The sequence below is a fragment of the Talpa europaea genome, assembly GCF_964194135.1.
Source record: "Talpa europaea genome assembly, chromosome: 3".
Classification (NCBI taxonomy): Eukaryota; Metazoa; Chordata; class Mammalia; order Eulipotyphla; family Talpidae; genus Talpa; species Talpa europaea.
In genome coordinates, this window is record NC_140069.1 from 106564285 (window position 1) to 106582788 (window position 18504).

Consider the following 18504-nt stretch of genomic DNA (forward strand, 5'->3'; position numbering starts at 1 on the left):
TGTGTATTTTCTTCCAAGGAATACAGTGGCCCAGTTTAGCTTTGTCTCCTGCAGTTAAACCATGTTGGTAACTATCTAATGGACTTTCCATAGCACCTCCTATTTTAAGTTAGGTTAAATATTTTAGCCTTTTATAAAATGGTGTTTATTGATAAAAATTAAAAGTACAGGTGTGGAAAAGCATTTCCTAGTCTCCGTTTGGAATCAGCTTCACTTTCACTATCCAGCTGGCTGGTCTGTTCTGATCATCTTCAACTGTTTTCAGTTGAAATCAACCTTCCTTGCCTCTGGCAATTCCAGTGGTTTGTGCTTGAAGAGATTTCCAGAATGTACATCCTGATTCCATGCCATGGGTCTCCTAAGGTCTGGGATGCCTGCCATTTGGGGTGCCTCCCAATTCTGGGAGTTGGAAGAAACAGATTCCCTTTTGGATACTTTTCCCCACAAGGCAAATGAAGTCCTGCAATTTGAGGAGGAACATGTTTTTCCACTTGCTGAACAATATAGTTGCTAAAAACAGGAGACCAGACATCATCCTTCCCCTCAGAGACACCACTTCTGGAAGCATTTGGCTGCTTCCAAAACCATCATCTTGCTTATGAGAAAGATACAGGCTCCACCTTGGCTCCAGTGCCCTTGACTTGTGCCACCCCACCCCAATCTCTTCCTGAGATACCCTCTATAACACATAAAACTTTTAAAAAAAATCCATAGACCAGCAAAAACTAAGAATGACTGACAAATGAGTCTTCTCCAGAATCTTGGTGGCATCACTGATGATGATGAGACAAATAGCACTGGATTGAGAGAGCCTGTATAGGATGTAGCTGGTGACATGAAAGTGTCATCTGAGAAATTTTCATTCAGATATGTTTCCATGGCCCTGATTATTCCTATCTAGGTGTGGGGTCTGAAATCTGAAACATTAAAAGTTCTGGTTGTCAAGTAAGTTTGTAAACTGTCCACAAAGTTTTGGAGGTCATGTTGTAAATGAACAAGTTTATACTCATTTTCTCTTGTATATGAAGCCAAATTGAAAAACATCTTCAATATGAGAACTTGGGAAAATATATAAGCATGTTCCTTTCTTTAAAATTTACTGTAAAGGTATGTTGTAGAAGCTTAAAAGGTAAAACAAAACAAACTCAATAGGCAGCACCACTTCTAATCCCATTATGGACCTCACTGTCCCAAGTGCTATCCAGCTATCTACCCTCAGGCACCTCAACTCCTTGTAGCTTATTTAGCAAACATTACTTGCAGTCATTCTAGGTCTTTCTAGGTGTTGCCTATCTTGACTTCAGAACTTCCCTTGAAGTTGTCAATTTTCTAAATATATAACTGCTATCAGCTGCTTTTGTGTGATTTTCCTCCTTTCAAAGTAGAGTACAGGAAAAGAAATTGCACCACATTACAGCTTGCGTCTAATGGGAGCTGCTGTTTTCAGAGGATGCTGACCAGGCACCAGGTTACCCAACAGCTATGCCTCACTTGGCTCAGCTCTGCCAGTCCATGTGGACCCTGGGGGGGTTTCAGGGTGACACACCTTCTTGGGCTTGTACCCCAGTTGCATTCTAGCTTCTATGGGTCCTCTGAGGGAAGGGATGATACTGTGTTCATCTTTGTCTCCTCAGTGCCTGGCAAAATTTCTGAAAGATAGGAGGTATTCAGTATGTGCTCGTGGAATTAGCAGAAGGATGGAAGAAAGAGAGGAAAGAGATAGGGAGGGAAGGAGGAACTATATTGAAAATGAGAGATGAGATTTTCTTCCAGGATAATAAGTTAGAACTGTCAAATGCAGGATTTGGTAAACAAGTTAGTTGCTACTTCATATATGTGAAATTTCCTTGCAGGGAGTATCTGATGTACTAGAAGAACCTGATACCATAAATACTGAAATAAATCCTCCAAACTGGAAGAATTTCCTATAAGGTAAAAATAACATTGGGCAGTTACATAATAGGAAATATCTCTGTTCTATCAAAGACTACAGCTCTAAGGAAGAACAAACAGCTTTCTGAAGAAAACCAGCATTTTGAACAACAATTACAGTAGCTTCTTAATAACATGAATTGTTTCTATTTTGAAACACAAGCCATATAGAGTTCTCTCTCTCTTTTCTACCCCTGTCCCTAAAGCTCTCACCCTTACATTTCTGGATTCTAATAATATGACACTGTCTCTTTTTTTCTGACCACTCTCCATGTATTAGTACTATTTGATGATGAAAAATGAGAGAGAAAATGTTAAATGGGTTAGCTCACACATGAGCTTTGTGAGACTGGTTGTGGCTCACTAGACCGTGGAGGATTCTGAAGCTTTATCTGAGTTAAATGGGGAAAGGTTCTTTGGAAAGAGGTGGAGAGGGTTGGAGAGCAGCAATGTTTGTGTCAAGTGTATGCTCTCTCCTTTAAATGCAAGTGGTGAGAGTAGTGGTGAGAGTAGAGTTCTGGCCTGTGTAAGAGACAACTGAAGTTGTTTCTATTTCATTTTCATTCAGAGCCTAGGACTGTTGGTTTTCAGATAAGTTTCTACAGTGGTATGAATGTAAATCTTTGCAAAGAGGGAGAAAAAGAGAGTTTGATATGTTAACAGTGTTTATACCTCTCTAACCTATTGTTGGCTCACCCTAAATTAGACATCATGACTTGGAGAGGGGCAGGAATGAGAGACTTTTTAAAAAGTTCCTCCAATATAAATATTTTCCTCTGGTTATTTCAGAAGCAATTTAAGCTTCTGAAACTTGAGTTACAATTGGAAACTCCCAACTTAGCATGTAAGTTGCCATCCAAGTTGATTACCTGAACTCTCAATGCATGTGTTGGAAATCAGAATGTGCTGAATGGTGGCTAATAGCTCTGACCTGTTACCAGGCACATCCCATTAATGGCTGCATTTACACAGATGCTTGAAGTGCCACTCACCAGGGAGGACACACACAGACATCTCATTTGAGAGATTCTTTTTCTTTTCCCTTCTTTTAAGAGAACAGGCCAACAAGAAGTTTCATAATAGCATGTATACTTCCTGCTTACATAGGGGACATACAGCATGATGGAGTAACTCAAGACATTCTTTTCAATTGAAGAAACTGAGGCTTAGCCTGTGATTTTACCCATCCAGGCTGCCATGGATGAGCTTTCATAACAACCTGACTTTGCCAGTTGATCATAAAAATTCCTTGAGGGCTACCCACTTGCTAGATAGAGGCACTTCAAATGAAGTATCCAGAAGATCCTCGAGCCCCTAGCCTCAAGGAACTCCCATGCTGGTTGGGATGAGATCAACAAAACACCCCAACAGATAAATGTTTTAGGGTACTGTCAATTCTGCTGAAGAAAATAAAATATGATGACCAGCGCCACTGCTTGAAGAACATGACTTTTGTGTTGTTTGGACTAGAATGGCATAATGAGATAGTGTTGGCATTATAGAGTTCTTAGAGACAACCCTGTAAGCCAGAGAAACAACAGAAACAAATATGTCTAGGAGGTGAAAGAAAGTCAATCTGATGGGAGCAGAAAGAATGCCCAGAGTCCTGTCCATCAGCCCTGCTGTCTCCTAAATTGTTGTTGGTGATGATGGTGGTTTCTTACAAGCCTTTAAAACTTTAATTGCACATTCTGGAGTTGCTTTTAAGTAAGTCAGTGCATTTAGTTTGACAGTGTTTACTTAGTTATATATTGATGACAAAGAATTTTTTAAATTAAAGTGACCCACAGCATGGGCCCAGCCCCTTCTGAGAGAAGTGCATGGTGGGGCCCAGTTCTGCTCTGGAGGACCCTGCTTGTTGACCCACTCCCTAAACAATTTCCTTGAACTCTCCTTCTTCCTCCTGTGCCGACATGTTCAGCTTCAGCTATGTGGTCTTTGTGTTCACAAACACAACATCACTGAAAGGGAAGATGCCACCCCTGCAAAACCTACATCTGCTTCTGAGTTCTCATATCCTAGTTGCTGGCTGCAGCCTGGGTATTGGCCCCTAATCTGCAAACAGGCAAATTGTGTACATCCCACTCCCACCCTCCCCACTGGTGCCTTTGCCTCTGCTGTCCCTCTGTAGGTCTGTGTTTTCCCCAGCCCCTCCACTGAGGAGGCTAACACAGTCCCTGCTCTCTGAAGCCTTCTCTCGCCTCTGCTGGGCTGAGCTGGGCTCTACTCTGTATCTCATCCTGTCCACTTGACACACTGCATTTCATATTCTGGTCTGCTTGTGACCTCCAAGAAACTGTGAGTTCCTCGTGGGTAGTGAGCATGCCATAATTATCATGCATCCTGAGTCACCTGCGCACAGTAGGGCTCAACTGATGTGTGGTAAGCAAATGAAAAGCTTAGCCAACCCTCTTAGGAAGCAGTGATTTTAGCTATTTGCTTTGCTCATCAGAGGAACAAGGAAATATAACTGCTGAACACGGGCAGCTATTTTCTTCTTTATATTCCTTGAAATCCATTCAAATTCCTTACATGAAGTAGCTGTCAATTGCTCTTAGAATTTTTTGTGGTGAAATGTACATAACATAAAATTTACTGTTTTAATCATTCCTAAATGTTAAATTCAGTAACATTAATACTTTCTCATGCTGTGCAACTATCATCACTATCCTTCTGCAGAACTTTTCCCACATCCCAAACTGAAAGTCCATGTCCATTAAACAACTCCTCATTCCTCCCTCTTCTCCCCCAGTCCCATCCCAGGTAATCACCATACTATTTTCCATCTCTCTCTAAGTACCTATAATTATAGGTACTTCATGTAAGTGAAATCATGGCGTATTTGTCCTTTTGTGTCTGGTGTATTTCATTTAGCACAGTGTCCTCAAGGCTGCTCTAGGTTGTAGCGTGTGTCAGAATTTCCTTCTTTTTAAGATTACATAATTTTCCATTGTAGGCATAAACAATGTTTCGTTTATCTACTTATCCATTGATGGATGTTTGGGTTGTTTATACTTTTTGACTATTGTGAATAATGCTGCTGTAAATATGGGTGTACATAAATCTCTTTGAGTCCCTGTTTTCAACTCTGTTGAGTACAGGCCCATAATTGGAATTGCTGGTAAATTTGCTAATTTTGCTATGTTTTAATATAGTCAAATTCAAAGAGGCAGAAAATAGGATGATGATTACCTGGGACTGTAGAAGGGTGGAATGAGGAGCTATTTAACAGACCTGGAGTTTCCATTTGGGATGAGAAAAAGTTCTGCAGAAGGATAGTGATGATAGTTGCACAGCAGCGTGAAGATACTTAATGTTGCTGAATTCCTGAGCTTGATTGTAAAATCACTTTTACAATTTAGAAACGATTTTAATAGTTTTGAAATGGTCATTTTAATTCAAGTCAAAGGTGACCTAAAGAAGGGAGGTGACACAGAAACACAGGCTGAAATTTTAGACTTTTGTTCTTGTGCCGTGTAGGATGATTGGTAACAGGAGATGACTTGTTTTCAGTGTGGTTTTAATTTTTTCTTACAGCATCAAGCTTCTAGCTGTGCAAGAACTACTTGACAGAGAGGCCCTGGAAAAGGTAAATATTTTGTGCTTCCTACTGTACATTCACAAACTTAGAACAAAGGAAAATTCAGCTCCTTGATGCCAGAAGCAACTTATGCAAAGTTAATTTGTTATTTTGTATTCTTCATGATTAGTAAACTATATAAAATTTTAATCAAAAAATCCCACATTGTTCGTATCCTTTAACACTTACAAATTCTACCTTGCTTTGCTCATTAGGCTGTGAGCAGTGCTCTGTAGCAGGCTTTCTGTGCTTTGAATCACTCTCCACTGGTCACTTCCTTACCTAATTACCTGATTCTGTACTAGCTGCTTCTCTTCATCTCTGCTGTGTGTGTTATTTGGGCTTGTAGATGATATAATTGTGACCTAGCAAGGGTAGGTAACTTGCCCAAGGAAAATGAACTAAGATAATTTAAAAAAAAAAAAAAGAAAAAAGAAAATGAACTAAGAAACAGAGTAAGGATTTGAACTCCAAAACCAATGCTTTCTTTATTTAACAGGCAAGTTCATGATTTTAAGCCCTTTTTGGGCGGCTTCTGAGGATCCATAAACTCCTTCCCCAGCCTGAGCTAATACTTCACTGTGCTCTCAAGAGTTGTATAGTGTTTAGGGCAAGCACACAACTGGGGGTCCTTTGTCAATTTTAAGTTCAAATCTTGTGTGCAAGGTGGGATGAGTTCTGAGAAGCAGGCTAGGAAAGTGTTGAGGAGACCCAAGTGCTAGCCCCCTAGCTTCCACACTACTACCAGGTGCTCCTATGGGTAGCTTTTCCCAAGTATGTAACTATGGGTGTTACTTAGAATTGGTAATGTTAACATTAAAGAATGTATTTAGAGAGAGAAACACCCAAAAGTTATTATTTTAATTGTAGAATTTTAGATGTTTGGATTAGTAGTCGGTCTGCTGGTTGGCACTAAAACAAGTAAATTCTTTAAAATAAACACCAGGCAGTGATGTGACGAAAGGAATGGCCTGAACCTTGGCTCTGAATTTAACATTCTTTCAGCCTCATTTCCATCTCAGGTAAAACAAGGATAGCACTGCCTGCCTGACTTCAAAGAGGCCGTATAAGAACCAAATGCGTTAGTATAGCAGAGGGGCTTGTTAAACGTCAAGGCACTCGATTCCTATTAATTCTTAATAGGCGTCAAGCCATTAAAATGTCCCAGGTCCAGCTACAATGGGATCCTTGGCCAAATAACCACGTTGGATGTGAGGAGTAGATAGAAGAATTATATCAGGACTGGTGCCTTGGAGACCTATGCAAGGCGGCCCAAAGGGAGCCCCCAAAGCTGAAACAGCACTGTAGAGCTCAGCATGACCAAGTGGAAGAAGAAAAAGATAAAAACATGATGTCCTGAAAGTAATGGGAACAAGGAAAAACAATGAGGAGAATCGATGTGGCCTGGACAAGTGGACTCTGGCCCAGGTGGGTTTTGAGAAGATTCAGAAAAAGCAACAAATGGAAAAGATCCTGAAGAAAGCACAAAAGCCACCAGAAAGGAGTCAGAACTTCAGCCGACAATCCCCCACTCACCGTGCTGGACATACTCACCAAGTACTGTGACTTTCCCGAAGTCAGTTGGACAAAGTAGCTCCTGGCTCAGGGTGTGGAATGCCACTGGGAGGGAGCAGAAGGCAAAGCTGGGGTTACATTCGGTGCCTTTGGCATTTTCTAGAAATATCCTTTTATACATGCCCTTGCAACATTCTGTTGTGACAGTGATTTCCAAAGCAGGGTGCCCTCAATCTAGAACTCAATTACAGAAAGAATGCCCTTTCACTCGATTTTGGATTCTTGGTAGCAGATAGATAATAAACCTCTTTAGATTGGACATTTCTGGAAGCTTAAATGTGTAAGTGCCATGGAAAGCATTTTTACTCCCAAATTACATTTAACTGTTTGATAGCCAGCTTTTGTCATGGATTAGACTGGCATAGTACTATTTTATAAGATCAGTTGTTTTTATACTGAATTTAGATACATTTCCTGAAAAGCCTCATGACTTACAAATTGTCATCCACCTGGACAAGCTGGAGAACCGCCCAAAAAAGTTCTTGATGGGTTGTAGAGCTTTGCTATTCAAAGTGTGGTCTGCAGATCAGCATTACCTGCTGCTTGTTTGAAATGCAGAATCTCAGAATCAGTCTGAATCAGTCTGCATTCTAACAAGATCCAAGGTGACTCGAATGTGCTCAAAGTCTGAGAAGCTGTCCTGAAAGACCATTTACTATCACCATGACCTCTACTGCCTAGTCCATCTTCAGGGAGAACTTGTAAGGCATCAGCTTTTTCTTTTTGTGACCAATTCAGTTCCCATTTTTTCCACCAAAAGAGAAAAAGTAAACATCATTCTAACTATAAATCTCAGTTTTATTTTTAATTTGCCTGACTTTTCCTTTCATTAAAAAAATGAAAATATTCCTATTTAATAAGTAGAATCAGCAAAAGAGGCCTCAGGTACACAACCTGCAACCTTAGAACTCTTTGACTGTCTTTGCAGCTGAACTTCAGAAGGCACTGGGCATTTGGGTTTTGTAATTACTGAGCTCATGAGATCCCTCCAGACAGACCGTCCCCACATTGGCTAACTACACATGCCTTTCTCTTATAAAGTGGAAGTTATTCTGAAGGGGTCATTTCCCTCACAGGTAGTTGGAGGTTAAATCTATCTGTAAAATATCCAATTTTGTTAGACATCATATAAAAGGCTAAAAAGGAAGCAGAGAGTTTGGGGGTCTGCTAGAAAATAAGAGTCCTCTCTCCCTTTCTAGTAGCTTTTCTGCCAAATATTAGTCATTGTTACTATGACCTTAATATGTCACCCTAAAATTACCACCCATTTGCCTGAATTACACTTTCCCTGGTATTTTTAGGAAGCTTTTCTGTGCACAGCACCAATGATGGGAGGTTTTCTGTAGGAGAGCCAAGTGCCTCCCAGTCTCTCCACCTCTGTTTGACTGGTGGGCCTAGCAGCAACCTTCCTCCAAAGTCCAGGCCCCTTTCCTTAGCCATAAAACTGGTTCATTTCTGCTCTAAAACTCTTACATTTCATTTTCAAAGTTGATCCTTGATATCCTTGTGAAAAAGGAAATATCCTTCCTTCCTATACTGTTTTCTAGTATTTTCTCCACTTCCTTGCTTCAGTGGTCCTTACTGGGTTGGGGGTTTCCATACGTCTTTCGTCTGCTTTCCTCACCAGCAAAACACACTGTATGGAGAGCGGTGAAGGTGAACACATGCCCAGTGACCCCAATATGGAAATCAGTAGGGTTCCAGGCTTGACCTCTTCCTATGCTCTTTGTAGTTCAGGTGCAGTAGTAGGTGGCGTTTGGGGCACCTGGGAAGTCAGCTTTGAATTTTTTTTCTCCACTTACACTCTGTAAAGCCATTTCCCAAAGAAGTGACTGATTTTACATCTACTTAAAAGACAAGCTGTATGCCATACAATTCATTTTCTCTATTACTTTCTTATTTTCACAAATTATTAGGGGATGCTTTAAAATGTACAAAGGTCATGTCACATGACATTTATCTGAAAAAGTGTTTTGGATTTGGATGTACGCATTTGTTAAACATCTATTAGATGCTGAAAGCAAGAACTTGCTCTGAAAGCAAGGACTTGCATGCCATCCCTCTTGTTCTATTCTCTCTTCTAGAAGAATGGGATGCCTTTGTTTTTCTGAACTTAAGTCACACAAACTTGTTTCCCAGGCTTTATAAACAGCCCCATCCAATGCCTCAAAATGTGGCATTTCATGAAAGGAAATAAAAATATTGGTACAGCTTGATTTAGTAAGATCATTTTTCAATGACCCTTTCAAACAGCTTCCTGCTAAACTGCAAACAATCATTTGGCCGTTCACTCCAGCTGGAGGTCACCCTGTGCCTGGAAGGGGCCACAGGGCAGAGCACCAGCAGACTTAACCCAAGATCTAAGCCTGCCTGAAAGCTGCCTGTTTGAGCAGAGCCTCCTGGAGGCTCGGCCCACCCAACTCATGGTCATTGCCTGTCTTGCCCCTGACTTCCCAGGCCTTGACATAGTGGTTAGTCACACAATGACTGAGTGCATACTCTGTCCTCTTAGAACCCAAGCTCTGAGGACAGATGGGTTGGGGTTTCCTGATTGGGGAACCTCTTAGTCAAGTTACTATCCTCCTCCATTTTCTTTTTAACATGGGCAAGGAGTGTCACAAAAGTAGAAATACTGTATTTCTACTTCACTGGGATTTTTTAAAATGAGAATTATGTGAGACAGTGCTTGAATAAAAGAAATTATGGGTCTCCCTGGTGGCGCAGGGGGTTAAGCACTGCACTGTGAACCTGTCCACAGCCTCTACAGCGCAGGTTCAATCCCTCCGGCCGGCGAGAATCCCACAGGGCATGGCAGACCTCTCCTACCACGCCCGCTGCTCCCCTCAGCAGTGTATTTCAGTCAGTCTGCCTGTTCTGCTCCCCACTCTGTCTCTGGTGAATCCTCTTACCCTCCTGTGCATCCCAGTTCTTGTATAAATAAATAAATCTTTTTTAAAAAGAAGAAATTATGTATATAGTAAGCACAAAGTGATGGTAACTAATATGCCTCCTAGTGCTGGTTAGTTGCTTCTGTTGTCACCATCATCATCACCATCATCTTTTTTTTTTTTAGTGAATATTTTATTCTATTTTTATTTATTTTTATTTTTAAACATCCCCCACCTGCTCAGAGTCCCCATAGAATTTCCTTCCCCAAAGCACCCAAGCACCATCACCACAGTCCCCTGTACTCCCTCCCTCCCTCTAACCCCTCTCCCTCCTCCTCCCCTGCAGTGTGTCTGATTTATAATTGTCTGTTTTTGCTTTGTTGTGTTTTATATGGTTATTACTGTTTTTTTTACACTGATGTCTTGTATGTTTCCTCTATATTCCTGCTATAAGTGAAACCATCCGATATTTTTCTTTTTCCTTCTGGCTTATTTCACTGAGCATAATTCCTTCTAGCTCCATCCACATTGCTGTGAATGGCATGAATTTATCTGTTTTGATTGCTGAATAATATTCCATTGTGTATATATGCCACATCTTCTTGATCCAGTCATCTATTTTTGGGCATTTGGGTAGTTTCCAGGTTTTACCTATTGTAAATAGTGCTGCAATAAACATAGGGATGCAGGTGTTCTTTTGAATCAGTGTGTTTGTGTCCTTTGGGTAGATCCCTAGGAGTGGAATTGCCAGGTCATATGGTAGCTCCATTTTTAGTAGACTGAGGAACCTCCAGAGAACTTCCCATAGTGTTTGGACCAGTTTGCACTCCCACCAGCAATGTAGGAGAGTTCCTTTTTCATCACATCCTCGCCAACATTTGTTGTTGCTTGTTTTTTTGATCTGTGCCATTCTTACTGGTGTAAGGTGGTATCTCAGTGAGGTTTTGATTTGCATTTCCCTGATTATAGGGATGTTGAACATTTTTTCATATTCCTGTTGGCCATTTGCATTTCCTCTTTGGAGAAATGTCTTTGAAGTTCTGCCCATTTCTTGACTGGATTGTTTATTTTGTTCTTGTTGAGACATGTGAGGTCTTTGTATATCTTTGTGATCAATTTCTTATCAGTTGAATGGAGTACAAAGATTTTTTCCCAATCAGTAGGATGTCTCTCTGTTTTGGTAATGTCTCTTTTGCTGTACAGAAGCTTTTCAGTTTGATGTAATCCCAGGTATTTATCTTTGCCTTCACTATCACTGCTTTGGGTGATGAGTCTTTAAAGATGTTTCTGAGATGTATGTCTTGTAGTGTTTTGCCTATATTTTCTTCTATATATTTTATGGTTTCAGGTCTTATGTCCAGTTCTTTCATCCATTTTGAGTTGATTTTTGTGCACCATGAGAGGTAGTGGTCTAGTTTCATTTTTTTGCATGCGGATGTCCAGTTTTTCCAGCACCATTTATTGAACAAACTGTCCGTGTTCCATTGTATATTCTTTGCTCCTTTGTCAAAGATTAGTTGTTCAAAAAAGTGTGGCTTTATTTCTGGGTTCTCTATTCGATTCCATTGGTCTGTGTGTCTGTTTTTGTTCCAATACCAGGCTGTTTTAAGTATTATGGCTTTGTAGTATAGCTTGAAGTTTAGAAGTACATCACCATCATCTTTATTGTCATCTTTTTCTCTTTCTCCTTTTTATCTCAATCTCAAGCCCAATTTGAGATTGATCTATCACTATTAGAGGCTGTTAAAAAGGAGTTATCTCTTCCCCTTTTGCCAGATTGTCTAGGATAGTGTATCCGTCTTCCATACCTGCTGCTGCCAGATATTTTCCCCCAGAATTTCAGCTTTGAAATATAATTTTTCTACTGGATGATCTCTAAGACCTTTTTTGGTGTTTTATGTGGGAAATGAAGTATACACATTTTGCTAGCAAACCTGAGCCTAGAAAAATTGAAATTGATATCCAAATTCAAAGTGGCTTGAAGATGTACTCATTTGTTAAACAAATAAATGAGTGTTTGTTTAACAAACCAGGGACTCTTCTGCTGAAACCTAGTGGTGGACAACATGGGAATTAGAAGTAAATTACTTCCTAGGGTTACCATAAGGAAATAGGAGAAAAATAATTGTGGCATAAAAATGGCTGAATAACCTAAGAATGCTAAGTGCTTATATCTATAGTTAGTGATAGTGTTTTCTGCACATATTCAGAAGCACATACTTAATTCTAGTTTTGTTATTACTTTGGGAGTGTTTTTCACCATGATTTGGACTTCCAGTTTATTTCTTTATGTGACAATTGAGTGCTTACTCTCTGCTAAATTACACTATATGCCAAGGGGGATGAAGTTATAAAAGTAATTTACATTTGAATATGTGCTGTTGGTATCCTGAGACCAGTTTCCAATGGTGGTGATTTTTAAGTTTCCCCACACCAAAAGGTAACAGGATGTCTGACAATTCAACTCAATTCAGCTCAATTCTGACAATATCTCTCTGGAGAAAGCATCAGATTCCACAGGTAAAGGGTTCAGTCTCATAAACTCTAATGCCAGTTGCAAGCCTATACAATTACCTGTGCTTCTGACCAACTGTCTGCAGATTAGAGGTCCCCGCCACCCCTCCTCAGACTTTAGGTGACAGTCACAAGTCAGGTTATTACCTATGCTTCTGAACAACTGCCTGTAAATGAAAGGTTCCCAAGACACCCTTCTCAGGTTCAATTTATTTGCTAGAGCAACTCATAGAACTCAGGAACTGTGTTTCTTCGGTAGATCACTAATTTATTACAGACTATAACTCAGGAACAACCAAATGTAAGAGATACACAGGATAAGGTATGGGAGAACAGCACACCATCTCCTCAAATCTTTGTGTTTACTGATCAAAGATGCTCTCAGATGCCCTCTCCTCTAGACTTTTTATAAGGGGTCATTACATAGGTGTAAATGAGTAATTCATTGGCCACCAACAGTCCATTTAACCTCAAGCCCCTCTCCCATCCAGGGAGAGATGGACTGAAAGTTCACCCTCTATTCATGTTGGTATCCTCACAGCCTGTCCCCATCTTCAGGTGTTTTCCCAAAGTTACCTTCATTGATTTAACAGGACATACCTTTATCACTCACAAAATTTAGGCAATTCCAAGGGTTTGGGAGCCAGGAACTCTAAATGAAGACCAAATGTTTATGAGAAATATACTTTGATCATTTGAATAACCAAATATTTTTTCTCATAAATCACATATGTAGAATTCCACAAAGTCCAAACCGAGGAAGACATTTAAAACCATTGACTCCTGCTCTGTCACCTGATAGACAAGACACAAAAGCCTCTTTACCCAGGGCCCATAACAGGTATATTGATAGAACCAGGACCGGTCCCAGTGAACTAGGTTCCTTTCTGGGGATCATTTAGTACAGCCACTGCCTGTCTTCCATGATCTCATTTAATCTGAACAACACCGTTAGTAGACACTGTGGGTGCAGATCCCAGGGGAGCAGACACAAAAGGTCAGTCCCTGGCCCAGATGATGGGGAATGGAAACCCAAGACTTCTAATAGTGTGTGACTTGTAGCAAAATAGACATGGGCTTGTAGTGTTTAGCTCGATGAGCATTATTTATTCCAGCAAGAGAAACAGAGAATGTGGGCTGGGAATTTGAGGACAAGGCAGTAGGAGATTTAGGGCTCTGGATGTGGATACAAGTCGGGATCATGCAAGAGTGGAGGAAGGTGTGGTGGTGTGCAGGCATTAGGGGATCTGGGGCCTGCGAAGGGAGCAGATGAGAAATTTGTGAGAAGACAGCACATGCAGCACACACACCCTTCAGTTATGTTCAGTGTTAAATTGCTTCAAGAATCTTAACTTACAAAAACACTTTAAAATATTTTTTAAAACAGTACTTTGTATTCATTTTAAAATATCAGAAATTCTTCAGCTCATTTGGTATATTTTTTTTTTTCTTGTACTTAGTCCTTCATATAGTCTGAGCATAATTTGAATGCCATCTGATTGGTCAGTACTCACATGTCTGTTAGATTTTTTGTTTTTTGGTTCTTTAGGAAATTGAGCCAGATCAGTTGGAACTCATTATAATCACTTTCCTCACTAAATCCCTTTACCAGGAAGTTCAGTTCCTTCCTCCAGTAAGCAGCCAGTAAGTAGAAATGGGAACCCCCTCCCCTCAACCCCCGCTCCCAGAGCACAGGCTTCTCCCCCCACAGACACTCTCAACTTTTCTGTGTGGAGTCAGGTCACCAGCTCTGCATTGCAAATACACTTGGGCCACCCCCATTCTGCAAAGGGCTCTGAGCTGGCGTCCCCCAAGCACCTCAGCTGTCAGAAAATGGAGCATCTTGATGAATTATGGGCTAGACTAAATAGTTGAGTAAAAAGAAAAAAGAAAAAAAAAAGAAGAAAATGCATTTTGTCCTTATTCTTTTAAAACCACCACAGGATACCCTGCATATTAGGAGCTCCTACTATCTTTCACTTTTAATGAAAAGTTTCAATGAAAAGTTTTACTTGAAGTTCACAAATATTAAATCCCAAAATAGAACTTTTAATTTTCCTTTATCAGCAAAAATAAGCAAATTAAGCAAGGGATCATTCTAAATTTTTTACATTAGTGATGTTTATATATATAAAGTTGTGATAAAATTAGTGTCCCCACTTACTGTGGGTAGGGATGGTGACAAGGCACTGTCCTTTTTCAAACTCTTGAGCAGCATATTTTATTAACCTTTGACCAGTGACTCCATTCCTGGGAATGTCTAAAGGAAATTTTCCATAAAAATGGAAAAATAATAATCATGCCATGCATGCTTTATAATTATGAAAAATTAAAGGCAGTTCAGTGTTCACTAGAAAGGGAGAGGTTATAGTCTGTGGTGTATCTATGCCATTAAAATGGGGTATAGGGCCATTAAAAATGCTAAGCTGTTCATCCTTGTAGAAATGCAATATTATACTTACAAAAAGGGTGATAAGCAGTTGAACCTGCTACAATTACAACTATGCAAAAATATATATTTCTTCTTTCAGCCAATATTTATTGAGTACTTGTATCAGGCATTGTGCTAGACAGAATGACACATAGTATTGCCCAAGACATTGCATTTTTCTTGTCCTTGTGTAGCTCATGAGGAAAACATTGGCAGTCACACAAATACTTATTTAAATACTGTAGCAATAAGTACTAGGGGAAAAAACAAGCTGAAAATAGGTTGTTTGGAGGGGAGCCCTAGTTTAATGTTCCCACAGCATCAAGAATATATTAAAAAAAATCACAAACCATAATTCAGTAATTTGTTTTCCCTTAAAAATGTTATCATTATTTTGATATTTCATAAACGATGTTTTAAGACCCTTTTAGGCAGCTGTGACTGGCAGAGCCAGGGGGAAAGAACACGGTGACTGGACAAGGAATAGACAGAATCATGCACCGCAATGTCTTTCCAGATCAGGGCAAATGATGGCTGGCCCTCAGGTCTAATCTGGCCATAGCTCTTTTGAAAAATAGATATAGTTTTTTGGAATGCAGATGCATCAATTCTTACTGTCTGTGGCTGCTTTTACACCAGACAGGGTTAAGGATTGTAACAGATAAGGTATAGGTTTCAAAGCCCAAATTACTCATTATTTGGACTTCTGCAGAGTTTGCTAACTCTTGTTCTAGATCAGTGGTGCTTGGCTATTAGCCCCTTTAACTATCAGGTGAGAACTATATGTACTCATTCAGAAAATTGCACATGTGTATCTGTATACACAGTTGAATTTACATTTTCTTAAAGTTTCTCCATAGAATTCCTCAGGTTCATACCTTTGGGCCACGGTGAAGGTAGGATTTATTTCTCCATCCTAGAAATGTTGAAATAACATCCTTTATTGCAAAATGGTAGCCTAGTAAGGCAATATTCCTCAGAGTAGGACAAATCAACCCTTTCCAGGCAGACCTGGTGCCCAGGGTGAGCAGGAGGGGCCTTTGTGTGGTCAGAGTTCATTCAGATTTTTGACAACACCAAGTCCCTATGGCACAAAAACAACATCCCTTTATTTACCTTTTATCATTTAGGGTTTGATCCCATGATGGTTATTTTAAGGAGATTATCCAGTTGTGGCATATCCTTGCTCCCATTCTTAATCCCTTCTTTTCTCCCATCATTTCCTTCACCATTTACTTTGAACATATTTAGATCTCCCTAAACCTGAATTACAATGGTACCGGTCCTACTTTCTTCTTTGTTACTGTCCTATTTCTCTTCTTTCCTGTACTGGTAATTTTCTTATATGTTAATCTCCACCCTACAAGTCAACTTTCATGTCTCCTTAGTTCTCCCTGACTTTTAGGAGCCTGGTCCCCATCCCAGTTAATCTAATAAATCATAACTTCCCTTAGCCAGCTTCTAACATAGCCCAAAGTGGTTTTATTTTTTATAAGTTTTCTTCCTATTATTAACATTGTTCTGATATAATTTTATATAGAATTTAAAATTTTATATGCATTTATCCATTTTTTGTAATATCCATGTATCTGTTTTTATAACAATTTTATGTTAAAACATAATTGAAACCATTTAGCTACAATGATATACATTTAAGTGTGGGAAAAGGAAAGGAATCATGCTGGAGCTTGTCTTATCTAGGTGAACTGTATTGCTTGGGGAGTCTTTTCTACCTGTGCTGGCTCTGCTTCATAATTCCATTCATTTGTCTTCATACATTAAAAATTTCATTTCTTATTACTCTCCTAATTGATTTTGGACTTATAGAGAAAAAGAAGAATGATCTTCTAATATCCATATGAGTTGTAAGCTTGGGTAGAGACCAAGGTATGATCTATAACAAGGATAGAGAGATAATTTAATTCAAGCTTTAAGGTCAAGGGGACCTTGAAAAAATACGGTTCTCCACTTACTAAAATTCTATTACCATCAACTATAGTGCATTTTGCTAGCCTTTTTTGGTGGCTTACAAATGATGAACTGCCTTTGTGACATTGTCTAGCTCATGATTTTAGAATAGTATGTCCATGTTAAACTTCTTCCTATGCTGACTATCTCTCTCCTCAAGATGCCCTCTTTCAAACTTTAGATGGAATCTGGAGGTTACAGTTCTCATAATGGCAGAGTAGTTTATATTGGAATAACCTTCACTCAAATAATAATTATAAACTCTGAATAAAATGCAAACAAATTTTCAAAGGCACTTGAGAGCAACCAAAAGCAAGCAGAAACTGGAAAAGCATCAACCCTGAAAAGAAGGAAGCAGCATTGGGTGAAATCCATATATCTATATGACTGTTTCCCTCATGGCATTCTTCCATCTGTGAGGGCAGCTAGAGCTCAGGCATGATTTCCTTTTGGGGAAATCAAGAATCTTTTCTCTTCGCTGTCTTTCATGAGTCTAGCTAAAGGTTTCTCATTGATTGTTAAGTTTTTCAAAGAACTTTTGGTTTCATTGAATTCTTTTGTCTTTTATGTTCCCTATCGTCTTTTATTTCTACTTTAATCTTTATTATTTTTCTCTTCCCCATGCACTTTTCCCCACTGTTTTAAGGTGGAAGTTTAGGTTATTGGTTCAAGATGCTTCTTCTTTACTAATACAGACATCTACAACTATAATTTTCCCACTGCTTTTTCTGAATCCTGTAAGTTTTGGTTCATTTTGGTTCTTCATTTTCATTAATCTCAAAGTGTTTTTATATTTCCATTTTGACCAATTGGTTAATTGAAGGTGTGTGGCTTAATTTGTATTTGTATTTCTTATTTGTATTTCTACTTATTTCCCAAAATTCTTTCCGTGATTGATTTATGATTTCATTCCATTCCATTGTGGTCAGATAATATCCTCTCATATATATCGAGGCTTGTTTTATGGCCTAGCATATGATCTATTATGGAGAATGTTTCATGTGCATTTGAAAAGAAACTATATTCTGCTGTTGTTGATATGTTCTATAAATGCCTAAATGTTCTACAAATATCTGTATTTGTTGTTTAAGTCTTTGTGTCCTATTGACATTCTATTTAGTTGTTATATCCATTATTGAAAATTGTGGTTTGCATCTGCAATTATTATTAAATTGCCTTTTCCTTTTTTCAGTCGTCAGTTTTTGCTTCATGTATTTTGGGGTTCTGTTATTAGGTGCATAAATATTTATAATGGTTATGTCTTTCTGGATTTATTAATCCTTTTATTATAAAATGTTTTATATTTGGTAATAGTTTGTTTAGAATCTATTTTTCTGATATTATTATATAGCCATTTCAGCTTCCTTACAGTTGCTGTTTGCACAATGTATCTTTTTCTACCCTTTTACTTTCAAGCTATTTGTATCTTTGAATCTTATGTGTATCTCCTGTGCACAGCATATAGTTACATACTGTTTTTTTTTTAACTCAGTTTGATAGTTTTTGTCTTTTGATTGGATTGTTTAATCCAGTCGCATTTAATATTATTGTTATAGTTGAATTTGCATCTTCCATTTTACTTTTTATTCTCTGCAATATATTTTTTGTTCCTCTTT

General features: G+C 39.0%; 1 protein-coding gene across 1 annotated transcript in view; it reads left to right on the forward strand.

Annotated features, from left to right (window-relative positions):
* The window catches only part of EEPD1 (endonuclease/exonuclease/phosphatase family domain containing 1), a gene marked incomplete at both ends in the record, with an annotated part of 106652 nt that overhangs the window by 56235 nt on the left and 31913 nt on the right, over window positions 1-18504 (forward strand). The window contains one exon of the mRNA XM_084229909.1: window positions 5470-5521. Coding sequence (XP_084086035.1) covers window positions 5470-5521 — 52 coding nt within the window. The remainder of the gene's footprint in view (window positions 1-5469; window positions 5522-18504) is intronic.